General features: G+C 39.4%; 1 protein-coding gene across 1 annotated transcript in view; it reads right to left on the bottom strand.

Annotated features, from left to right (window-relative positions):
* Positions 1-718: 718 nt before the first annotated feature.
* The window catches only part of cspg4ba (chondroitin sulfate proteoglycan 4ba), a 28,465-nt gene continuing 3,580 nt past the window's right edge, over positions 719-25,603 (bottom strand). Inside the window, exons 2-10 of the mRNA XM_020643871.3 lie at positions 24,180-24,343; positions 17,824-21,396; positions 16,866-17,339; positions 15,864-16,040; positions 10,219-10,417; positions 8,887-9,018; positions 6,179-6,351; positions 5,533-5,716; positions 719-4,762 (exon numbers count right to left, since the gene is read on the bottom strand). Of these exons, the coding sequence (XP_020499527.2) occupies positions 2,703-4,762; positions 5,533-5,716; positions 6,179-6,351; positions 8,887-9,018; positions 10,219-10,417; positions 15,864-16,040; positions 16,866-17,339; positions 17,824-21,396; positions 24,180-24,343 (7,136 nt within the window). The 3' untranslated portion in view covers positions 719-2,702. The remainder of the gene's footprint in view (positions 4,763-5,532; positions 5,717-6,178; positions 6,352-8,886; positions 9,019-10,218; positions 10,418-15,863; positions 16,041-16,865; positions 17,340-17,823; positions 21,397-24,179; positions 24,344-25,603) is intronic.

Below are 25,603 nucleotides of genomic sequence, written 5' to 3'. Positions count from 1 at the left end.
TGCCTTGACATCATTGCGCTAACTTTGCAACTTGCATGTGATGCCATTTCTCACCATTCCTATAGGCTCACTTACTGTCAACAAAGCAAAGAACTGTCTTCAGATCCTGAGCTGCATTTTTGATTACAATCTTTAACTAACCTTTGCACATGTGACATACACCCTTGTAGTTGATAACATGTTGTGTGTTTGAGATCAGGAAAACAACTAATTGCTTCCTTGACATTGTATCATCAGTCATGTGGACTGACTCACAGCTGCACAAAAGGAATGCTGTGCATTTCCAAATCATATTACCAGTTTAAATGAGATTTTCAGAGGACATTTGTGCCGACAAAAACACATTTCCTACTGAGCTGGGAAACACAAAACATCTTCTTGTAAGTTATGTGACAAAGTCCCGCTGATTTAAGTGCTTTTCGATGTTGGAAACTACAATTGAAGTAATTGCAGGGAACTGGGAGAGGTAATGGTGATAATTAATCTTTTTACAATGGGTCCTTTGGTGCAGTGTATCTTTTGTTAAGAGGCTGCAACTACTGTATAAATTATAGTGATCGGAAAAAACACTCTTTGGAGGGGAAGAAATAGGGACAGTTTGGATACTATTAAATCTTGCAAGATGAGGAGTGGGCTGAAGAAAACACTGCACAGGTCATACAGACACACTTTGTGAGATTATGCTGATTTATAAAGGCAGACATGAATTTCTTTCCAACATTTTGAAAGTGGTTTATTAAAAATATGGTATAAATAAATACAACACTTTTGTTACACAGCAAGTTTCAGATGAGACTGGAATACACAGTGATTGGACACTTCTCTTTCGTACAAAGTTATTTCTTTAAGTTTACAGTATTTTTTGTGACCGTATCTCCCATAGCCTGTTGAAAAGGTCAGTCAATAAGGTACCTTAATTTACAGTAGATACATGATTACAGTGTCAAACAACCAAGACCTTACGATAGATAATTGGAGGAATCCAAGGATGCAAGTTACCCAGTGCTATAATTAGCTTTAGTAATTATAATAAATACCAGCTATCGTTTCAGGGGAAAGCATTTTCAGTGTCTTGTCAGTATTCAAATACATGAGCTCTTTGTCGCAGAAACCAACAACTGGCCCAACTGCTAGAGAATTATTGGCTCACCACACAAGGTAATTCATTCCTGTCCTGTATTTAAAACATTATTATTATAGGGTGGTCCGCTCTACAGTGGTTGGACAAACAGATCTATTCTGTAGGTGAAACTGATAATAGTACAGTATATGCTTACAATTTGATTTCAAATCATTCAGGTGAGAGTTGGTATGAGAAAGCAATTTTTTGTGCACAATTTTTAAAGTATATAAATACTGTGAATGATAAAATATTTAAAAAAAACAATTGAAAAACAGTGCTTACATTTTAACCAGTGTGATTTCATCTGGGTGATTAAACCAAATGTTTTAACAGTGGTACAACACCAGCCATTTTTAGAGTTCCATTTAAAGAAACAGCAATACTGTGAAGCATTTCAGACAGATGTTAAGATTTTAAAATATTGTGTCTGGTAATGTTAGACAAAGACCTTAATTATTCATAACACATGCAACCCTTCATTAAGGTAACATGTACATATATGGCAGTTAACAAAATACCTGAGTTTATAAAAGTTGCTATGTTATAATATATAATACATAACAGCAATAAAAAAATATGCACAATCAATAGAAATCCTTAGACGATACATCTTTGTGCCAGTGTCAGTCTTAGTAATTCACAGTGTCGAGCTGTTATAAGCATCATCATCTTATGACCATAACTGATAGAGACTTCAACGTGCATAAGGACAAGATGACAGTTTGAGCAATTAAACACACATTAGGCACAAAACACAGGTCATACTTTACCATAATGGTAGCTGTTTAGCAACATTTCCAAAGTCTGTCTCACCAACTAAATATACAGCAGTGCTTGGTGTTGGATTGTAAACCAGTGTTTACCCAAAGCTGTCTAAATGATGGTTAATGTATTGCAATGGCCTTTGGCCACAGTTTTTATTTATTCATCCTTAAAGCTGCATTAACCAGTTTTAGGCCACTAGGGGGTAAAGAAAACTTGCTTCAATCAAGGGCTTCACTGAACAGTATTGTGGTCAAATAAAATTGTTATTACAAAACTTAACAATAAATGCTTAATTACTCATCCAGCTGACAAACATCAACATCATCATACCCTTGGAGCTGTGCTTCTGGAAATACGGTGACATCTGAGCTCTGGCTAAGACTCCACCAACTCTTGACAAACTACCTCAGCAGTCAGGTAACTAAACTGTTTTTGTTTTGAAACTTTGCCTGGTTGTCATTTGTATACAGTTTGCTCCTGCTTCAAATGAAATGTTTGACCAACATAGGTGATACTGAGCCATAGAGTAAAACGCTATAAACCAAAAAAAACTAGCTAAAGTAGGCTAAAAGCTCTGTAAAGCTGCAGAGGTGGGGTGATACCTATTTGTTCCTCATTACAAGTGAATACCCAAAACCTTAAAAAAATACTGTAATTTATCTAGTTTTGATACAAAAATATAGATTAATGCAGCTTTAAGATAGAAACCAGCAACTGATTATTGTTTCATCAAAGTTCTTAACACTTTAATCTGGTATCAAAACCTGTAACAGTATTTTCAAACACATAAAGCTCAAAGCTGGTTTATGCAGGATCATACCCAGTACTGATTCTTCTGCAGAGTAGGAGTGGCGCTGTGAATGATTTGGGATGATGAAGCAGGGGAACCACTACTCCACGAACTCACAAGCACATTTGAATCAATAGTGTTATAGGCTGAGCTCTGATTAACTGGTGATAGACGATCAAAAACAGGGCTACCGGGACAAGTGTGGTTTAATGGAGTAACAGTCACTGTGGGAACTGCTGTGCTCCTCTGGGGTTGACCCTGGTAGGACTGACTGTTTGGAAGACCACTGGAGGTTTGCTCATTTGGTGTAGCAGTGCTTTGCTTCCTTTCCCTATGGTGTCGAAGAAAGACGACCAATACTACAAAGATGATTACGAGCAGCAGCAGGGCCAGCAGGGGTAAGATAACCAGGAGTGGACTGGACGTTTTTTTAGGGTAGGACTCGACACGGACTGGTGTGTTCCTAAAGGGAAAATCTTCTGGTCCACGAGTTGTTTTGCCAAGAGTTGTACTGAAAATGCTAGTTCTGTTAGCGTTTCCCCAGCGGTTGCGTGCCTTGAACTTTTGGTGGTTTTGGCTTGGTTGCTGTGTGGTAAAGAAAGCTGTAGACATAAATGGTGAAGCAGTTCCATTTCTCGAAGTCTGCATTGGTGTCTGTGGAGCAGTTGATGTTGTTGGCACAGGACTCTTTATTGTTGGAAAAAGTGCTGGATCATACGGAACAACTGTAAAGTGGAACTCCCCTTTAGCAGGTTGGACGTTATCGGCTGTCAACACAAACACCAATGAGTCATTTAGCTCTTGAACTCCAGTAATGTTTGCATCAAGTTTGAAGGCTACCTTTCCCTGCATCACCTCCTGAAAGGTGAAGGACTCAACTGGAACAGCTTTCCTGGACAATTTTGGTTTTGTCCGAATCATCTTCCCACACTTGGGATGGGAGACAATTTGAAATACTGGGTCACTGTTACTGATTTTCGCAAGGTCCGAGGCGTTAAGAAAATGAGTGTCGAGTTTCACATCAATTCCATTTGGAATCTTCAAACCTTTAGCAACCTGGATCAAAGGTCGAACAGTTATATTGAGTACTTGGTCGGTCATATTTGCCTCTGAAGTGAAGGCAGTGAACTCAAAGCTGTCCTCTGCAGAGGACAGGGAGATCATATGGTAGGACAAGCTTCCAGTCTGAAGATCCTCCTGATCAAACCGCATAACTGCTTGGTTGTCCTTTAGAAGTTTACCAAAGTTTGGAGGCCGTGTAATCTGGTAGTAAATAGTTTTGTTTTTCCCATTTGTATTAGCATCAAGGTTGTCCTGGGTCAGTGATACTGAAGTCTTGCCTTGCTCTAGTGTCAATCCAGTGTTGTTGACCACAGAAATTGTGATTTCTGCCACTTCGAGGTTGAAAAGTTTATAAATTGGTTTATGATGGCCATCTGTCACACTGAAGTAGAACACCCCTGAGACAGAGCTTCCATCATGGATGAAAAAGATACTTCCATTATTGATTTGGGCTTGGGTGAAGCTCACTACCGACTCATTCAACTTCCCTTTAAAAGCTAGATAACCATTGTTTGGCTTACTTATCACAGAGAATTTAATATCATCAGGAGGATTGTCTAAGTCTTCAACTTTGAGATTTTCAGGCCTGAGGGCTATCGTTTCTCCTTGCACCACCCTCAGACTTGGAGCTTTGGTTTTAAGCAAAGGCGGCTGATCATTTACAGGTGTGATTGTAATGTTAAAACGCTCCTCAACAACATCAAAGTCATCTTCAGGGCGTTGTGCTGTTTTGCCCTTAGGATTTATCCATGCACTAAATACAAAAGAATCATCGGTTGTCTCTGAGTTGTCGTGCTTGTACGTGATTCCATATTTGTTAATGATGAACTGGGAGAAGTTAGGTTTCTCCTTGGTGAGGTTTCTCTCGCCCACCACTATAACACCATGCTGAGGCAGTGAGGTCACCTGGAACCAGACCTCATGGCTGCTCCGCTGAATGGTCGGCAGCTTCGACATCAGGTTGGAGGCATCCAACTTGGATTCATCAATTACGACACTCTCCCCTTCTGTTACTCCAGCACCTAGAACCAAGCAACCATTGACTTCATTACCAGTGAAAAACATTGTTAGACAAGTAATAAAAACTAAAGCAAGAACAAGGTCTTCTGTTTTTACCAATGCTAGTGGCTTGGCATGCAACATAAAGTCGGAGGGGTGGGTGAAAGCCTTTATGTGTGTATGTTGTGCTTGACTGTGTCTTCATCACACTGTACTGTTAGGTGTTTTTTGTCTTGGACCCCCACGAAAACAAGATGGTTTATCTCAAGGGGCTATCCATCAATGAACAGAATTTCCATTATGTGCTTTCACCACATTAATTTTCCCAAGGGGGCTAGGTACTTTTGAAGTTACTCAGTGCGTATCCACTTAATGAAGTCACAGCAACTTTATTTTACCTCCCAAATATTCCTGTATAAATATAATACTTTCAGGAAGAACAGGAACTTTTGAGATGGGCCTTGTGGTGCTAAATATGTATGACTGGTTGGGTACACGCAGTATTCAGAAGATTTCTAAAGGCACAAGTAGTTTGTAATAAAAAAAAAGTCTTAATGCTGAATTGCAAGTGATTTTTTCAAACACTTACTGTACTTATGTAGCTCTGAGGTGCTAACATTAGCATTTGTAACATAAAAGGCTTCCTCGATTAACTACGATGGTTAACACAGTAAACATCATACCTGCTCTTCATCAGTATGTTTTTACTATGAGCATTACTAGTATTATAACATTAGCATCCAGCTGACAATGAAACACAACTTTCTGCATGTCTGTACACTCTTGCTCATACCTGTGTTTGCAAGCAGGACTGTGTTGTGTTCAGGTCCAGTATTTTCGTAGGAAATGTCTATTTTGAAAGTCTGGCTGTCCAGAGAGGAAGGTGGTGATGCCACAGAGAAGGTCATGGAGTCCATGGCTTCCCAGCCCACTGACTCTATGGGGTTTTGAATGTACCAAACCACTTTCCTGTCCACCTGAGGAACATAAATACCACAGATCCTCAGGCAAACCACAAATTCACAAAATAAATTAATAACTTAAACAGATTTCACAACATTCAGCCTGCAGAAAGGCCACCCTAAAGTGAACTGATGCTCTAAACTATATACAAGACTCCATTATTTATTTAAATCTTCTTCACTCAGCAGTAAATAAAGTACAGCTCTAAAGCACAGCTTTTACCCTGTCAGATCTTTAGTCTGTCAAGATAATACATAAAAGCCTTATATGTTCCATTCAGCAAAAGAAGCTCAAAGTAAATTTCCTGAGTAGGGATGCAGACTATAAATTATTAATAATATCCAAGTGGCAACTTATCACATGAATGGAAGAACCCTATTGTTTCATCTTAAACCAGTTCACATCCTTGTATTTTGCTTTTAGCTGTACTAGTATAAAATGTGAAGTTCTTATATGTTCTTCGGTTTTCCACTCACCATGTCTTGTGTGAAAGTTGAGATGTCTACAGTGGAGTTGTCGGGCTGCCTCGTCACCAGGCGCCCCAGTTTAGGATGCCGAATCACACTGAATGTTACGATGCGGTGTGAAGTGTTGCTGATGTCATTGGTCACTGCTCGTAAATCCTCGTTTGTGATTGGTGTAGATGAGCCTACAGATGAAATAGCAGGAATAACTGATCAGGAAAGTGAATCTATAAAGCCTTAATGGCTCCACTTGTCTGGTATTCAGATAATTGTGACCACACTGTTAGAACTTATGTGCAGCTGTGCAGAAAATATTGCTAGTTTATCCCTCTGGAAGCGTTACACATCTCTTTGGCTCCAATTTATGCAAAACAAGCTCTGGGAAAAACTGATGAGAGTTCTTTGATGTGTCAAATTAAAGCTGCTTTGCAGACATCTTAGACTTTTTACAGCTCTGTCACACTGCAGTGCGGGTTGTTACATAAAATCCAAACAAGAAATGAAAAGTGGATCAGCTCCTTGAAGGCTCAGTGATCTTCCACTTTGGGAAAAAAGTAAACAGAACCATCTCCTGCCTATGGTGACAGGGACTGACTACTGAGAGCTTCTTTTCTTCTTAGAAACAATTACATAGATTTCCTCAGCTCTGACACTGACAAGATTGTAAGGATGCTGATAAATGATTGAAGGCAATGATATAGGGAAAAAGGGGTCGTAGCACAGTGAAATGCATTCATCTCTTTTCGTGAGTACTCCCACCCTTCTTGTCTGTCTCTCGTGGGAAATTTCCCCCTTCCAGGAAGAAGCAGAGACAGGCTTTTTTTTTTTTAAACAAAGAAGACCTATCTGGCTCTAAATCTGTAGAATATTGGGTTATTTAAAGTGTTAGATATTTGCTTCAGCATGTAAAAGTGGTGTGTCATGTATAATTTAATTCAAGGCTGCAATATTTAAATGTAACAAAATCAAGATACTACTTCCAAAGACAGATAAGATCGACATGAGAGATATTCACTGATCTTGTATTTAAGCATATGGGTAAATAATACATTAATAAAATGTAAACTAAAATAGAGATTAGACAAATAATGTGACATAGAACTGAGAGAATTTACATTACAAACTCATTTAGGTGACGCTGTTCTCCCTCAGCAATGTGTTTCATCTGGTTTATCTCTTTATTAGTTTTATTTCCGAGGCTACAACCTGACTCTTTGCATTGTGAAGTTTGCTTTGCCAGCCTGAAATGAAAACATGCAGACACTTCTGAGAAAAACTGTTATTTTAACTTTTTTTTTTTAATGGCGACTGACTTTGTGCTTCACCGTAAAGTTTAGAACAACAACGTTTCCCTTTGTTTTGTGGAAACCACTCTTTTCTAACTGAACACAGCCAATGTTTTTTTTCATGCAGATACAGAGTACCTTGTTTTCTGTAACTGGTTTTGTAAATTCATTAAGGGCTTGAGAATTTTTTTTTTAAATGTCCTTAAAACATGAATGAGGTATGTGCAGGTAACACCATCAACTTACCGTGACAGTGCTCTGAGGTTACACTCTTCCCTTAATGAAGCACATGGTAACATTTAGTGAGGCGGTTAATATCATTTAACAGAGAGTCACCCGACATTTAAGGACTCAGCAAGGCAGGAGGAAAAGATTAATCTTACCTTCACATTAAGAAAGTGTTTCATCTCCCCCCCTCACCCCATCAAAACCCTTTATTGTCAGTTAAAGCTCCCCTTCCTCTGCCCCGCCTGGCACTAAGAACAAACAGGGCTGCCTCAGTCAGACAGTGGCACAGCTTTTCAAGTACCCACTCACCCTGTGGCTGGGAAGCTCCGCAGAGTGTGCCAGTTGGCAGTTTTCTGCCCTCACAGCATCCTCTCCCTCTAACTCACAAACTAGACCTCTGGAAATCACACAAAACCTTAAAATGCACTTGCAGACACAGACGACACCCAGCCGACCTATTTTTAGCCCTTAAGTTTTAAAAGCAGTATACTACAGAACATCAAAACATTTAACAGTGGCATACGCACCAGTCTGGTATTTGTGTAAAGTAATGATTTGTTGAAAATGTCTAAATAAGCTAACCAAAGGGATTCTGGAAGGAGACTGCAGTCGGGTTGAACTTACAAGCAGGTTAGATCCGGCAGATACACAGAAGTTTAAGGACGAGGTGTCACAAACACCACATACATTCTCAGAATAAAAAAAACTCTTATAAGGAACTTAAAAAAGGAAATGACTTCTCTGCTTATGGGTATTAATAGTAGAACTGTCCAGCTGCATCATGACTCACAGCTTGCTAAATGGAAACTACAAAACAGTGATTTTTTTCTGTGAACAAATTAAATGAATACATATAAATCAAATTCACAATAATTCATAAAACATGATGTGTTGTATGTGTAGCCATGAATAGCCTGTCCTTTTGTTGTATTGGGCCTAAATGTTTCAAAAGCCTAAAAACACAACCTGTGAGACACACCAGTTCTCTTGAAGAGTTATGTCTTAGAACATTTCCACTGCAAGTTCTTTGAAGTTAATCCCATATACACCCTCCTGCTGCTGTAAATACTCACTGTAACACCACTGTGTATTAATCTGTAGCTAAAAATAGTCCCCTTCAAGTCTCACATCTACCACACTTAAGTTTTAATGAGATTTTCAGAAATCTGTTGTTATTTCATGTTCATGAAGCTTACTCATAGTTACCTGGGAACACCTTCAGAGGACGGTTCTTCTCTAAACTGAGGACTAAGGCTCGGGCAGTGATGCTGAAGATCTGCCTGGGGGTGAAGTTCACGCCGTCATTGACTTGGAAGTTGAATCCTCCAGACATGGCACCTAGATATGCGATGAAACAGAAAATTCAATGAAAAGTTTAAAAGGTTCAAATCAACCCTGAGACAAACCTGTTAGATTTGGTCCGCAGCAGCGAATAAACAATAACTGTGTCTCAGTTTTCTGAGTGTATGTTTTAATTCAAATATACAAATACGTTGTTTCTGGTTTCTGCAAAGAAAAAAAAGAAAAACATAAAAAAGCAGCAGATCAGCATTCCTAAAGTTTGTCTAGAAGCAAAAACTGCTGTGCAAGCTTGAAATACTCATTCCTCAACATATAGCGCTGGGTGAGACCCTCACACCTTTATCACAACATTTCCTTGAGGACAAGTACAGGAAAAGAAAAATGTAGATAGGAATCAGAGCAGTGAGCAGAAACTTGATCTTTGAGCAGACACAGATTCAAAGCATATGAAATCCTCAACTGCATCTTCTAGTGGATGCAAGAGGAACAACAACAACAAGTTATCATTAACTGAGAAAACGCACTAATACACGGCATAACGGCAGAAGTGCATGCTGGAATAAAAATATACTGATCATGATTTGAAATGAATACTGCAATATTTAAAGGAACATGTGAATGTATGCTCATAGAACAGAACTACTTACTGCTGATGCCTCATTTCATGTAAATGATATTATTTAAATCAGAAAAAAATGAAAAATATACAGATTTGCTTTTCTGATGCTTCGGTTAAAATATGGTAAGATTCATTCATAAATCAGCATCACTGATCATATTCATTTAACCAGCAGAATGACATCATGATAAAACTATTTTATCATCATAGAAATCCATTGAAAGTAAAAAAAGAAGTACCATTTTCACCGAGCTCTATTTATAAGATACATAGATTTTACTTATTTAGAAAAGTTTAAATCAAAGATACAAAACATTTACAATTATAGAAGTAATTGTAGTTTTTTTAATGTTATGCTGTTTTTTAGTTAGTTGTTCTTATTTAAACTAATCACACTTTTTTTCATTTTATTAATAACTCACAGTTTAGGGCAGGGTTGACTGTCTACTTTTAGTCTATGGCCTCTTTACCTCTCCTGCACCACCTTTGTAATCTGTTTTTGTGATTTGTTTTGGGTTAACCTTATCACAAAATGTATTTCCTTACCTGGTTACAAAAAAAAATCTCTGGCCTCACTGCTGTTGCATAGGATTTGTATTTCTGAAAGAGATCTTTACCTTTCTGAACAAACAGCAGCTGCCCGTGGTCGACGTGCGCCTGGGTGAAGTTCAGCACAGCCTTCATGGGTGCACTCTTCAGGGCCAGGTGTCCGTTGCTGGGTGGGGTTACCATGAAGTGAAGCTCCTCTGGGGGACTATCAAGGTCTTGCGCTCTCAGATCCTCCGGCCGGATCTCAGTCACAGAGGACACCCAAACCTGGACACAAGATGGACAAGGACACAGCAGGTGCCATCTGTAATCCTACATGAAAACAAAGACCTCCAGGGACATAGCAACAGAGACATTTTATTTGACATTACGCGACATGACAGCCAAATGTGGGTTTGACATTTACTTTGATGGAAGGAAATGAAATACTCGATTGTTTGGTCACACAAGGGGAAAGGACTTTAAAGTAAAGCTCATTTCCAGTTTTTAAATAAATCTGAGTAATTCAGGTTTCCTGGATACAGAGACGGATAAGAGTGTGTTGATGAAAGAACACCTCGTCCATTGGACTCAGGATGCTTTTGGTGCTCATCTCTCTACTTTTATCACAACATGTTCAACTCTACAGAGTCTTATCCAAAGACGCAGAGCTGCTATAAGAATAATCTCTAACGGAAGCACCTGAGGTCAAAAACAACCTATGGAATAAAATGTCACTCTGAGCATCACTCAAGCCCTGTTCTACAACATCATTTAAAATGAAGGACATCTCAGGACTAAATATAGCCGTGCAGATTGTAAGCACAGTTGGATGAACTGCGGCGTGTTGGCGAGGCACAGTTTAGGTCCTGCTTCAATGTAAATTCAAAGAGCCTCGAGCTAACACGAAGGAACAGAGGAACTCATTGACACACAGAACACAAAACTGCTGAAGCATGCAGACTCTTGACAACAAAGGATGAGCTTCTGTACTGCAGGCCATAGCAGCTATTGCGTAACATGCCAGTGTCTGTCACACAGGTTGGTTTCCACAGTAATGACTGGGAGGCTGGGACACAAATATAATTTTTTTAACATTTTGATTTGCTTTAGAAGTAAAAGTACTAATACAATGAATGTGGCTAAGTTCAGCAGCTGTGACAGTGAGCCATTATGCTGTGAGACCCTGATGCTGATTCAGCTAAATCAAATTCAGCTAATAGTAATGTAAACTACTTTGTTACGCTGATATCTAAAACTGTCTTCTGTTTTAAATTCCTATTAGTATATGGGACATGACGGGACATATAAGGAAATCTAAGAACACCCTCTATTATTCTGTTCTTTAACAAACACATATTGTGGGTTTTTTTTGTGATTTAAATTGTTTCAAAAAAGTACAACTTTCCTTTTCATGCCTGATGTGGTTGTCAAACTGAGGTTAATTAAAAACCCACAAACTCCCATGGCACAAGTGTTCTCATTATTTTTATTGGTTTATCTGTTAAGTATGAATTTTGGCTACACTCTGATTTACAGATCAGATACAGATGTATTATTGTCCAATCCGCTGCAGTCGTAAAACAAATTGTCAACACTTTTTGACAGAAAGATGGTTATTCATAGCCATCAGGTCATATGAAGCAAAAATGTTGACACGTGCTGAATATTCTCTCTTATTATTCAGTGTTAATCTCGTCAACGAAATAAATGACGCTATTTGACGATGTGATATATAATATTACTTCATCATCTAATTGACGAAAATGTGACGAAACGAAAACTACATTACAAGTGAGGACTGTTCTAAAATCATTGTAAACCATAGCATACTTCATCAAAGGTGTGCGTGTGTGGTGAGTGCAACAATGTGCAGCCTGGAGCCTGGAGCCTGCAGGTCCGTGAAGCCTCGCCCCCTGGAGCTTCTGATAATATATATAAAAGCTTGCGTCTGATTTTGTTGACTAAAATATCTTCTATTTTCATCAACTAAAATGATGTGCAATTTGAATCAGTGATCAATTGACTAAATTAAATCAATAACATTTTCGTCAGGAGACTATGACTAAATAAGAAAATGGTGTAAAGATTAACACTGTAGCTCATTTGTTTTTTTTTGGCTCTACCTACTCCTGAACATTTCTGACTTATTTGTGGCTAGAGTTTCTGCTGTGAGGGCCATAAGAGTAAATCACAATCATTCAGGTTCTGAGCCAGAAAACAAAAACGAGGGGCAAGATGCAGATCTTGAGGCATAACTTACACATTACACGTGTTAATTTGACCAATTATTTTCATGAAAGTTAAAGCAGCTTTCATGTCATAAATGTGTTGTTTTAAGATGTGGTCACGTGTGGTCTAGTCCGGTCTGGTTGGTCTGGTGGTGGTCATGGTCTTAAGTGTTTTCTTGCATATCATACTAATTATGGTCACAATAGTTTATTTTACAAATGAGTGCATGTTTCCAAGATGTTTCCAAGATGTTTAAAGGTCGTACTGAAGCCACAAGTAGCCACAAGATGTGGGGAATTTAATATAAAGGGTCTGATCAAGGCATCTCAGTGTTCACAGGCTGGTAAATGTAATGGAGGGTTCTCAGCGCTAATCTTTGACGCTTGGTTAACGTGAGCGATGTCAGTGATACCAAACTGCAGAAGTGAAAATTGCAGGGGGAAGAGGAAGAAAAAAAGTGTTTTTCTGCAAAACAGCTGCATGGGTGTATAGTCTGCCACACGCATGCATAAGAGGAAGGTAAAACCTGAGGACTGGTTTAACCTTTAAAAGCCACTAAATATGGGGTGTCTTAATATGGGAGTCTTAATGACCCTAAAAGGACAAAAATGAAAGGCTGAGGTAATTGTTGGGGAGCTGACTCGTCACTTGTCTCTAAGCGTTACTTACTGGAACAGAAGCATCAGGTTATTTTTTCAATAAGCACCTCTAAAGACCACATTCTCCACCACACACACACACACCCCCCCACATCACACCGCTCTCACAGCATCACATCTTGCCATATGAGAACACTTGCCACACATGTTAACAAGTGTTCATTAGCAGGAAATGACTAGGCCTCCAACAAAACAGCAATCCCCCAACAGGAATTCACAGCACGATCAGTTTACTGGGTTTGATGATCAGCGTGACTCACAAAATTCAAAGAGAAGACACAAGAGATCAATTTGCGCTTTGAGTCCAGATCCTTCCCTCAAACATGGGGGGCGTCTGCTGCTCATCAGGAGGCAGCTTAAGTGAAAGAAAAGAAACCTCACAATGTCTTTGATCCTCTCTGAACTCCTATGAGTCTTGACTGCTTACCTCATCTTTTTCTAAGAGCGATATAATAATAAGTGTTTTCTCTTTTCTCTTTATGAAATATTTTTTTTACTTAAAAACATGTGGCTTGTCAGAGGGACATATAAGAAGAATAGAAAACTGAGAATGGGGAATTTGACTGAGGAAGGCAATTTAAATCAAATCTAACAACTCAATGACTTTCAGTACCACATTCAAATCCTGAGACTTCCATATTGCTGAACACCATCTTTTAAAACCAACAGAGACTATACTAAAAGGTTGCACTGTGATAGCATTACTTCTAAATGTCTGACACAGACTTTAGGAAAAGAGAAACAGATCAAACATTCTGTATTTCAGTAAGAGTTGCATAAGAGATGAATACAGTGGAAAAAGGCTCATATTTTGGTATTAGTGTAATGTTTGTTTCTCTAACACAGATGTATCTTATCCTGTAGGGATTAGTTCCTCCTGCTTGGAAGTTGACTCAGGGTTGTTTTTAGGGTTTATTCAGCATTTTCCAGTTACAAAAATATAATACAACACGGACGATCTCTGTGGCACAAATGATCCTTCACAAAAATCCTTCCCTAACGTCTTTTTAAAAATATAATATCAGAAGTGTAAGCTTCAGGATAAAGTTTAAGATTGTATGACATATTTCTAAACTTTACATTGGCTGGCATCTTCATATTTGTCTGACTTTTTGCACCAACATGCTCCAGTCAGAGCACTGCGGCTAACACACCGGATGATTTTAGATGTTACTAGATCCAGGATGAAACCTTTATGGTGGCTGCTCATAAACTGTGGAACAGTCTACACTAGTTTTTAATCTTTGCTCTAGACCCATCCGTTTGCGTTGGCTTTTACTCAAGGTTGAGCTTGACAGCAAGACATTCACCTCTTATTTTTCATATTTGTGTCATTTTATTGGATTTGCATTGTTCTTTATCCCATATTTGTTCTTTTACTCATATTTATTGATTAATTGATTTATTTGAAATTCAAAACAACTTTCCAAAAACACAAATGTGATTATTAAGAAGACCTGTAAAATTGCAGGTCTAGTGAACAGTAAAGGTTTGAAAACCAACATGAAGTGCAGGGGCAGAGAGCCCCCTTGTGGACAAGGAGAACCAATTTCCTTTACACCCATACATCTCAGTGTCTGTTTATCTCAGCAATCAGTTAAAACAGACCTGTTGAGACAGGCATTTGGTTAATCTGCTTGCAGACAGTCTGCATTCTATGTCTGAATTGTGTATTTGTGTTGAGTACTGTGTTCAGTGTTGCACATTTTTAATAGCATGCTATAGTTTTGAGCCGTCTTTCCTGTGTGTTATATAACTTGCAGCACTTCGAAGCTTCTGTCTGTTAAAATCACTCCATTAATTCGTTTGCTTAATTACTTTTTTTCAAAACAAATCAGAATGACTAACGATCACATCTGATCTAAACAGAATGTCTTTAATGTGGAGACCCGTTCATCTGTGACTATAACAACAAACAGCTCCAGGGTTTCTGATTAAAACTACTTGCATTCAACCGGTTTCCTCATGTTCATCAGTGCGGTATATTTAAGAAGTGGCTATTCGGTGTGTCTGCAGAATCCCAGAGGAATTCAAGGCATTTAGGGCAAAGCTGCACAGACAATAGAGAGCTATACTTCAGCCTCTCTTTCCAGCTGGACCTCGCCCAACTCCAGCCACTAAAGCCGACACTGTACAAGTCAGCACTGCTCAGTACATAGACACGCATGACTACTTCCATCAAATTTATGAGCAACAGACTTAATTACTGCTTCTTCTTGAACAGAAAGGTTGTAAATAACCAATAGGGTTTATATGGAAAGGGACAGAGAGGGTAGTGAAGGAATTTGAACTGAAACAAGGCCATATAACCAGTTCTTGCAATTTCAACAAAATGTCATCATGTAACTCCACACTGGGATGATGCTGGACAAATTCAAAGCAACATATGTTTGAGCAGCACATTCCTTGTGACTGTAAAATGCCAAGCGGTTATTCTCCATTTGATTTAAAATCTTTTGTCTTCTTGAGCTGTCTAAAATAGCTATTCTAGTCATACTGACCTATGCAAGATGGCATTACCCTCGTCAATTCACAAAAGCAGCATTCTTTGCAACCAAACAACCAAAAAGTTAGATCTCAGGGTCATTTGTTTGAACAGTCAACACCTTACAACCATAACAGACCTTTGGACAAGTCCCAGGCATCTCTAACTGTAAATGTTCTCTGCAGACCGGCCCCCCAGGACACTCCTCCACATAGCAAACATAGTTTCCGTCATCCAACCAGCCATGGCTACTCGCAACACTGACCACATGAAAATTGTCTGACATTAAGCTATGGTGCCAGACTTGCGAGTTAAAAAAAGTAATGTGTTTAAATATAGAGTAGCAGTGCAAACTCACCCTGAGGACCCGGTTGGCTTTAATAACAGGAGGCTCGTCGTTCACAGCTGTAACCTGGATGTACACCGTCTGTGCCGCACTCTGCTTCCTCAGGCCTGTGTCGTTTGCCACTATGGTGAAGTTGTCAGATGAGGTTTCACTGCTGTCGTGCACGTAGTAAATAAATTCATGCTCCACCTGATTAAACATGGCGGAAATAATTAGGAAAAACCTGAGATAAAAGATGAAAAGATTTAGCAAATCAGAGAGGAACCAAACACTCGAATGGTGCTTCGATCTTCTCTTTTGAATAGAGACAAAAAACATATACACATTTTTGCCATGTCATATTTGTAAAATGAATAAGGACAATGAGAATACAGTCAAAAAAGAGCAAGGTGAAAATATTCCAGGTGAATTAGGTTAAGAGTAAGGGGGTCAATCTAGGGAAATAAAAATTAGAATCAATTTGTGTTAAAACTGAATAAGTATGAATACATTTTTGAGAAACTAATATTGTCAAAGAGCCAGTTGAAAGGGCCAAAATCTAAGATAATATAATGTGTAAAATGACAGATAAGAAGACACTGGGTTACATGTAGGCCTGAAAACAATTACTATAAAAATAATGTTCAAAATGATTGAATATCTACAAATGTTGGTCTGGTGTCTAGGTATGTGCATGATAAAAAAAAAAAAAATGAAAAACTACATACAATTATTTTTCCATCATTCCATTGATTGACTAGTTTTAATCAGCTACAATAAACTATTCCAGGCCTAATATACACAGTTATTTAATTAGAGCTCTGAGGGCACAAGCATTGAAAATGTTGGTTTTAGTTAAGTATGAGAAAATATCACCTTCCCTAAACAATTAAATGAAAAAATAAAAACACATCTGTGTCTTTAGTGTTAGTTATGGGTCTTAAACAAGAAGTAATTTATTTATCATTCATTCAGCTGCCATTTCATTTCTATTTTTCCATAAAAACTTCAACAGTTACTGTCAGAATAACCTACCTGCCTCCTGCTGAAAGAGGTTAAGGGTATACCGGTGTGTCGGGAGTGTTCAATGTGTCCATGCTTGGGGGGATCAGTCAAACTATACAGGAAGTTAATTCCAGAAAAGTGTCGGTTGACAACTTTGAGCACGTCCTGGGTCAGTGCCTTCGAGGCTCCCTCATTTAGTGTGAAATCAGAGACCTGAAGTGGGATGAGGCGTGGGATGATGTCAACAGACATCCTAATGTCAGTGACATCAGTGACCCCATTGGTGGCATGGAGGATGAATGTGTCGTTGACTCTGCTGGGCTCCACCTGCATGTACTGGATGTTCCCACTGTTAACGTCCTCCTGGGTAAATGTCTTGACAGGGGACTGTTCAGTTCCGATGTAGCGCTCCTCGGCTTCCACAAAACTCCGGAGAAAGCCGTGAGATGGGGCTGCCGTGACTGTGAATACAATCTCAGATGGCAGGTTGTCCTCATGAGTGACCTGCATCAATCAGAGAACATATTCAGTGGTTAAATTTGAAATGTTCCATGTGTCACTAAAAGTCAGTTTCATTTGATGATAAATGTAATGTGGCATCATTGCAGAATGGCTGGTATTCCATTTCTATCCTTTTAACAGCCTAAACAAATCATAGTGTATAATATTTTCCTTTTTTTTATGGGTTAGATAATCTGCCAAATGTCTCTTAGCCGACACCATATATATATATATATATATATATATATACATATACACAAAATATGCAGGTTCTTTAGTTAAATCTTTAGTTAAATCTTTTCATAATTAATACTCAACATTTTGTGGAAGATCCGAAAATTGTAACCCATTTTCATACACAAATTGAAAATTAAACCTTATCGTGTGAACAAGAAAACCTTAAAAACATCCATCATACAATATGAAAGGAGATTCACATGAACTTTGATTGAAAACTCTAAATCTGTCCCTGTAATTACATACTCACCTCCAGTATAGTCTCATCAAGTTTTGCTGGTTTCCCCTCTTCCACGAGTAATGTGTTTTGATGCTGCACAATAGGTGGCCTCTGATGACTTTCCAGGTAAACCTTGACTTTGATCTTCTCTGTAAGCCGAAGGCCTTTAGCGTTCACTGTTAAGTTGAAGTAGTCAGCCAAATGTTTGCTGTCATGGTGCCTGTACGAGATCAGCCCATCCTTAAAAACAGACTGTGAGAATGACTCCACCTTAGTGTCATTGTGATAAAGTCCACCATACCTAGGAGCCTCATCCAACATGTATATGACATCCTGGTCATCTCGGATGTCCAAATTTGTTATCACACTAAAATTGCTGGTAGAGAAGGTTACTGAGTGGCCCTTCTGAACCAGTAGGCCAGTGTTAATGCCAACTTTCAAGAAAGGGTCATGTGCACTGATGTCTAAAAGGCTTGATATAAAATGTTTACCATCTGAGACAAAGAGCACAAACCTGCCAGTGCTCACACCTTTGTGAGTGAACAAAACTCTCTTTTCTTCCAAATCTTTCTGTCGAAACTGGAACAGTCGATGAGTGGTGTCATTAACCAGCACCAGGTCTCCCATTGGGATCCCACGTCGAGTGTAAATCAACTGGCCATCATCAAAGTCAGAGTCTGCGTCATGATAACGCAAATCCTCTATAGTGAGTAATCTCTGTCCATCCCTTACTACATGGAAAACTTTATCAATAACACGTACAGGCTTTTGATCATTGAGCAGCTGAATAGTTATGTTAAAAATTCCTTCTTTAGAGCCAATTCCATCTTCAGCAATGGACGATTTAAAGCCTTGGCTGGTGGAGGCAATAAAACTGAACTCATCTTGAGTTGTTTCACTGTCATCATGGATGTACATGATCCGTTCTTCTAAAATGTCCTGATTACTAAAGGTTAAGATGTGATTGTAGCTAGCATTGGAATTGGACTGACTAATACGGGCTAGTTTACCATGTTTGGGGCTGCTGATGACAGTGTAGTACATATCCTTTGTGCTCAAAGTCTCTGCAAACAGTTCCTCTTTTGTGATGAGTTTACTTTCTCCCTCCAGAAGGGAGAGTCCATCATTTTTCATAAACACACTATTGACGTCAGCTTTGATAGAAAACTGGAATTCGTAGTTTTGTGACTGAGCATGTTTGGAAACCAGCTGAAATTTGAACCTGTCATTTGTATCTTCATAAGGCCTGTCGACTAGCTCGTAATGTACTTTCAGATTTGTGACATCTCTTTGGCTAAAGGTTGAGTTCTTTCCCAAGACTGTGGTGTCCAACAGGAGTTTCCCTTTCTTTGGTACGGTCAGAACCCGAAAATAAAGGTCATCCTCTGAGAGGTCCCCACCTTCAGCTGTGGCAAGAAGACACTCAGAGTCCAGTGTCACTTTTCTAACTTTGTCCAAGTGTAACATAACATTTCTCACCAGGTGGTACTTCACCCATTTCACAGTGATTGGGAAGAGTATTTCAGTTGTTGCCCTCGCAGCCACAGTAACTTTACTCTTAAAGTAATCAGTGGCATTGAGTGTCTGGATTTCTTGAAAAGAGCTAACATACCTCAGTCTGTCTTTTTCTAGAAGCCTTTGAGAAAAAGAGTCAGTCAGTCTCCATTCACCACTCGAGTGAAGTCTCTGGAGTTCTCCATACTGGGGGGGTTCAATAACATCATACCGGATGTCTACAATTTGTTTCACAGCATTGGTTTGCACAGCCAGCTGCTTTGAACCAATAATAGCAGCCTCTCCTTGAACGATCTGGAGACCTGTGTTGTTGGCAATCTTATACTCCAGAGCAACAGCCATGACCCTTAGAACCACCGTGTTGCTAACCTTTTCTCCATCACTGACTCTAAAAACTATCCTTGAGTTTCGAACCCCTGTGTGAACATAGCACACCCTCAGTTCCTCCAAGTCTAAATATGAGAAAGAGGTCACTGCCTTGCCAAGGTGGTTTTCTATTTCCAAATATCCTGCATCAGCATTTAGGTTCCCAAGCACTGAGAAGAAAAGGTTAGAGTAGTCGCTGTCAATGTCTGTGGCCTTTAAAACATCTGTGGTGAGGCGTTTCTTTGAGTGTTCCAACAGAACAAAGAGATTTCCTTCAGGGAGACTAAGTTCAGGTGCATCGTTGGTGGGTGTCACAGTGATATTGTAGCGGTACATCTTGTTGTCCTTGAGATAATCAGGAACTTGCTTTCTACTACTAGAATAAATTGAAAACATGAAAAAGTCATCCAGTTCTTCAGAGCCTCCATGGATATACATTACTCGCCCATGCCAAAGATCCAACATGCTGAAGGTGTTCTCTTCCTGTTCCTGATCGACATCAAGCCTTAACTGACCACGAACAGGTTGCTCCTGAATTCTGAACATGATCTGAGACTGTCGAATCCCAAGCTTCTTAAAGTCCAAGAGTACCTTTATGTGTTTGGCCTCAAGAGATGCTCGACCACCTTCCTGGACCACAAGGTTTTTGAGCTGCATAAAATTTGAGCCATACCTTCTGTCCAAACCCCTTGCAAGGGTGGACATGTAAAGGGATGGTGTTGGTGTCAACATGTGAAAAAGGGAAGCTGGAGTACTTGTTGGGCTGACAGTAGATGATAGATCTGGTACCCTTTCTGGCTCACAACCAACTGAAATATCCTTGGTTACTACAGTATTTGAGAGACCCATCTTTGCTCTGTTGATTTCAATGTTCTTTAAACATCCCTTGAAGGAACCTCCTCTGACGCGCTTTCCAGAAACAGAGACAAGACCCATCTTTCTGACTTCTGATCTGGTGCTGTCATCAATACCCCCAACAAAAAGATAACCTTTAAACTGAATTCCCTTTGAACGAGAGTAAATGCTGTTTTTCACCATCTCTTCATCAACAGTTAGCTCCAGGCTTTTGGAATTGAAATGCAACTTGATTGAATGCCATTTCCCGTCATTGATGAATGTAAGGGAACGAAGCTCAGTTTTGGTTCCACCTTTACCAATGATAGCCACTGGCAAGCCTTCTTGAATTTCCATAGCCACAAAGTCCCCTTCTCTTGCTGAGTTGTACAATATAATTCCCTCCTTGGCTGAAGTGTGCACAACACACTCAAATGTTGCTACCTGCTGGGCGTTCCAGGTTGGAAGAGAAATGTAAGCTCTGGAACTGAAGAAGCTGATCGGGTCTTCCTCAGTGGCAAAGAATTGGGGACTACAGCCTAGAGATACCTCGTGGATGTTCTTAAATCCAGTATATGGCCTTAGCGATGACAGCAGGTCATGTTCATTGAAGACCACGTGGTCCATGCAGCCTCTGAAGCCGACGGGGTCCCTGGGTAGGTAAGGTCTGTCTAGGCCTCCTGAGCCTCCAACAAAGAGACCATCCAAAATGTTGACATCATGTTGGGAGCCTGGCATCTTTACACTTGTGTGAGAGTTTTTGTCTACAGTCAGAGTGACATCTTGCTGCACATGGCTGATCTCCACTGAGTGCCAGGCCAGGTCGTTGAGCTGGGTGCCACTGTCTGAATGTAAAACTCGCTCCCCCAATCCAAGGTCCACTTTTAACTAAGAGAAGAAACAAGACAACTCAATTAAAAAACTGATTATTTAAATGAATGATTATATCAGTTATCCAAGTAGTTATCAGTTCTGATGACTATATAAATCATATCTTGATTTTTTTTGCAGTGCCAATGGCTGTTGGGGCTTCCAGCTAAATGTCTTGACAATGTTTGGATCAACTGCCTTTAAATTTGGTAGTTGTTCATGTCCCCCTTGTTGATCTTTCATTATTATATCATCATGCTTAACTCAACTTAGATATACTTCTTATAATATCTTAGACTCTTTTATAGCCTCACAGCAACTCCACCAAAGTTGTAGAAAATGAGCATGTATACACATGTGTACAGGTTGCAATTTTTTGTTAGGAAAGGAAACCCTTTTTAAAACAACAAACAAACAGAAAAATGCATAGCATTGCATGTATGCTAAAAAAGATATATAATAAAATGTTATTAATTAAGGTTGACCGATTATCGGCTGATTATTGGGGGCTGATATTCGCCATTTGGCCAATTATTTATATTGCAGATCATTTTACAGATTGCTGATAAAATGAATTCAACAAAGTGTGCTACTATGGCTTCCCTACTCTGTCTCACCTAATCTCCCTCCCACAAAACTATCTGAATGGCTAGATGTCTATCTAAGTAATAGCCACTCAACCCTCAAGTCTCGGTGCAAAGATTTTTTTGTTACTGTAAATGCATATCGGTCTCAATTATCAGTCGTTGGTCTCATGAACTACTAATAATCGGTATTGCAATCGGCCCTGAAAAACCAATATTGGCCGACCCCTATTAAATACAATAATTGGTGGTCTTATTACTAATAATATATTTTCATTATTAATTAAATGATTCACTGCAGACACTGTGAAAAGGGAAATAGAGGGTTGAGATAGCTTATATTATATGGTGTCACAGATTTCAGTAACAGGGATCTTTGTCTTCTTTTCCTGTGATTTTAGGCAGGAAGAGAACTATTATCTGTTGGCCTCCAGCTATATTCTTAAGAGCATCATGTCACCATCTCAAGCTAATTCTGCATTCAGATGACATGCTTGTCAAGGCTTGCTGCTGAGTCCCTGCTATTCATGCGAGGGTTTCCAGGGAGTGACGCTCATGTCTGACTCACATGGAATGAGACCCCAAGCCCGAGGATAACTTGTGCAAGTGAACAAACAAAACAAAAAAATTGGTGACCTGTGCCAGTTTAAGGAACAAGGACAAGCATGCTCAGTGAAGTACGGCAGTGCAACACAGTCGTTGTTATGAATCAATTTCAGTAGCACAATTGTAATACATAAAGAATAAAGAGGCTTAGTCACATAGATGTCTTCAGCTTGATGTTTAAGACGAATATCCTAAGACTCTGTGTTTCTTAAGAATGTGTCTGCATATTACGAAGGCTTTCTACAGAACATCTGTTCATTCTGTATGCTGATTTAGCCTGGCAGAGCTTCTCACGAGATGTTTTAGAGGCAGTCTTGAAGGGACTAATGTATTTCACCTCAAGTCATCCCAGGAAGGCTTGTGTGTTGAGTGAAAGAAGTGCACCAAACTTGGCATACAAACCCCACTAAATCACTGAAGAGTGCCCACGGTAAACTTATTTTGTCATTAAATCAGAAGCAAAGTTATTTTCCGGAGGTGTGTTCTTGCATATTATGATTCTTTCTAAATTAAGAACCAGATGAATATTGTGGCATTTTAAGTCTTTTTTCCTGCACGCACACAATTTCACTTGGAACTGCTGCTTGCTTCTCATATTTTCTGACTTTGTAATTTAAGAATTTTGTGTTGTGAAAATTATATTCTGTGTTGAAAGCCCATTGTCATATATGAGCAACCATAGATTGTCCTCTAACTTATACATATGTTTCTTATTTGATTTTTGGTTAACACTAGACAGTTTATTTAACCTTTTAGTGAATTACAGTAAGCTTGTTCAAGCAATCGATTATTTTTTTGATTTTAATGACTAAGTCTTAATGGAATAAAGTACATAAAAGCCTCACTATATCAGCTTTTATATCAATTACAATAAGAGTAAAAGAGAACGGACAGGATAAGTTTAATAATCATTTACTTGCTTGTCAAATACAAAATTTCTATCTTAAATGAATACATATTTGATCTGCTTATTAAAGATTAATTTGGGCTTTTTGGGCCTTTATTTTAGAGAGATGGGACAGTGGATAGAGTCGGAAATCAGGGAGCAAGAGAGTAGGGAATGACATGCAGGAAAGAGCCACAGTTTGGATTAAAACCCGGGCCACCCGCTTGGTAGACTACAGCTTTCATACATGGGGCGTGCGCACTAACCACTGTGCCGCCAGCGTCCCTGATCTGCTTATTAGACAACACAAAAAGACATTTGAATATGTGACTGTTTATTTTAAATATTGAAAACTAGTATTAGATGCGACCTGTCATACATTAGACTATATTCCAAAAATTATAGCAGCTTTACAAATGTCTTAATCTTGTTGGACTTTGGCAGCCGAAGGCAGATGTCAGTTGATCAAGTCACAAATTATCCCAATAACAAACACCACAATTCTATTGTGACTGGTGTTGAGAGACTGATGCTGTCAGATGAGATGGCACAATAGCTCAAGGTGGTCAGGGTGTGTGTTGTTTCATTATGCGTGCGTGTGATCAAGATCTGTGTATTTTCTTCTTTTTTTTTTTCTTTTTTTTACTTCTGAACATATATGCATGTGTGTGCTCATGTATGCTTGAACACATATGCTTATGTATAGGGGCTATGGATGTACCCACCTGCAGGCGACCAGCATGGAGCTCTAGTAGGAAGTAGTCGGTCTTGCCAGCGGCGAGAAACAGCAGGCCTTTGGTGCTTGAGGTTCGGAAGCTAATGCGAAGAGTGTTATGGTCGGACGACTCTGTTGCCTTAAGCTGAACAAAGCCATCGCCATAGAAGGAAGCTGTAGAACAAGACATTAGAAAAAAGATAGCATTTGGTGTTCATTCTCTTTTGCAGGATAGAAAATCAACACCCAACACTTGTTCAAACTGAGTATGAAGAAACACTTGAACAAAAAGTACAAAAGAAGAGAAAACAGTAAACACAGAACAAGTTAAGTCAAGCATTGTGGTCTTAATATAGCCAACATGTGACATTTAGATATAAAAGCCAGGCTAATTATCATTCTGGCTGTTCTTTGCAAGTGGAGCAGAGTGTGTATTTGTGGGAAGCACACACATTGACACACACCCACAGAGCTTCATAACAGGGTGCATAAATTATACCTCACCTGATATAAAAGGATGTTTGTAACTCTCTTTAGATCTGTTGAGCTGAGCCTTCCAGGTGGGCCAGTTGTGTTTGTACTTTAGGTGCTAAACCATGATGATAAACATGCATTGAAAAAGTGTGCAATTATGATGCATCGAAGCTTCGCACACACATAATGACCACCTTTAGGATCGAATAAAGCGGTCGCTTGTGCATTGTGGCAGAATTGCAGGTTAAGGCCTCTGCTGGTTTCTAGCTGTAGGAGAAATTCACTTTCCAAAACGGTGGGACTGATAAAACTGAATTGTAAAGGTATTTGACTAGAATGCCACAACAGCTGTGTACAAACAGAGACAGGGGATGTGTAGGTGGGTTGGAGGGACTAAGACATGTCAAGACCTGCCCTCCCTGCCCTGACAGGAACCTTCAACCTGAACATGAAAGGCTCTGACATCCCCACATTGTCTGTGGCCCCATGCTCCATAAAGAGTGTGGCGGACGGACCCAGCTGTTTCTTCTACGTCACCTCCCAGCCATCTCGCATCACCCTGTAATCGGGGCTAATGCGCTCTGAAGCATTCTCATCTAAGCCTCCTTCTCTGACAGCACCAGTACAGTTTTTAATGAGCACAACAGAGTCCCACGCAACGTCAAAGGTTAACAAACATTGTTGGCTCTGTTAGGAAACATGGCCATGCAATATTTGCTTAATCTGTAGTTAATGACCAAGGGAAAGAACGGAAAAACTACTAATGGGGCCGATTGACCCTTTAGTAGGAGTTCAGTCTGGCGATACTAAGTTGATGTTGTTATAGATTGATTTTAGTGTTAAAAGGGTTAATGCACGAATTGGGAAGTTTGCTTGACTAAATCCACTCTTATGGACAGTACAAATGAACGTCGTTAAACCAGCAAAGCCCTTCAGCCATATCAATATTCAGCCTTCAAT

The sequence above is a fragment of the Labrus bergylta genome, chromosome 2 (genome assembly GCF_963930695.1).
Source record: "Labrus bergylta chromosome 2, fLabBer1.1, whole genome shotgun sequence".
Lineage (NCBI taxonomy): Eukaryota > Metazoa > Chordata > Actinopteri > Labriformes > Labridae > Labrus > Labrus bergylta.
The sequence above is the reverse complement of the archived record's forward strand: the minus strand, read 5'-3'. Positions and strand labels throughout refer to the sequence as shown.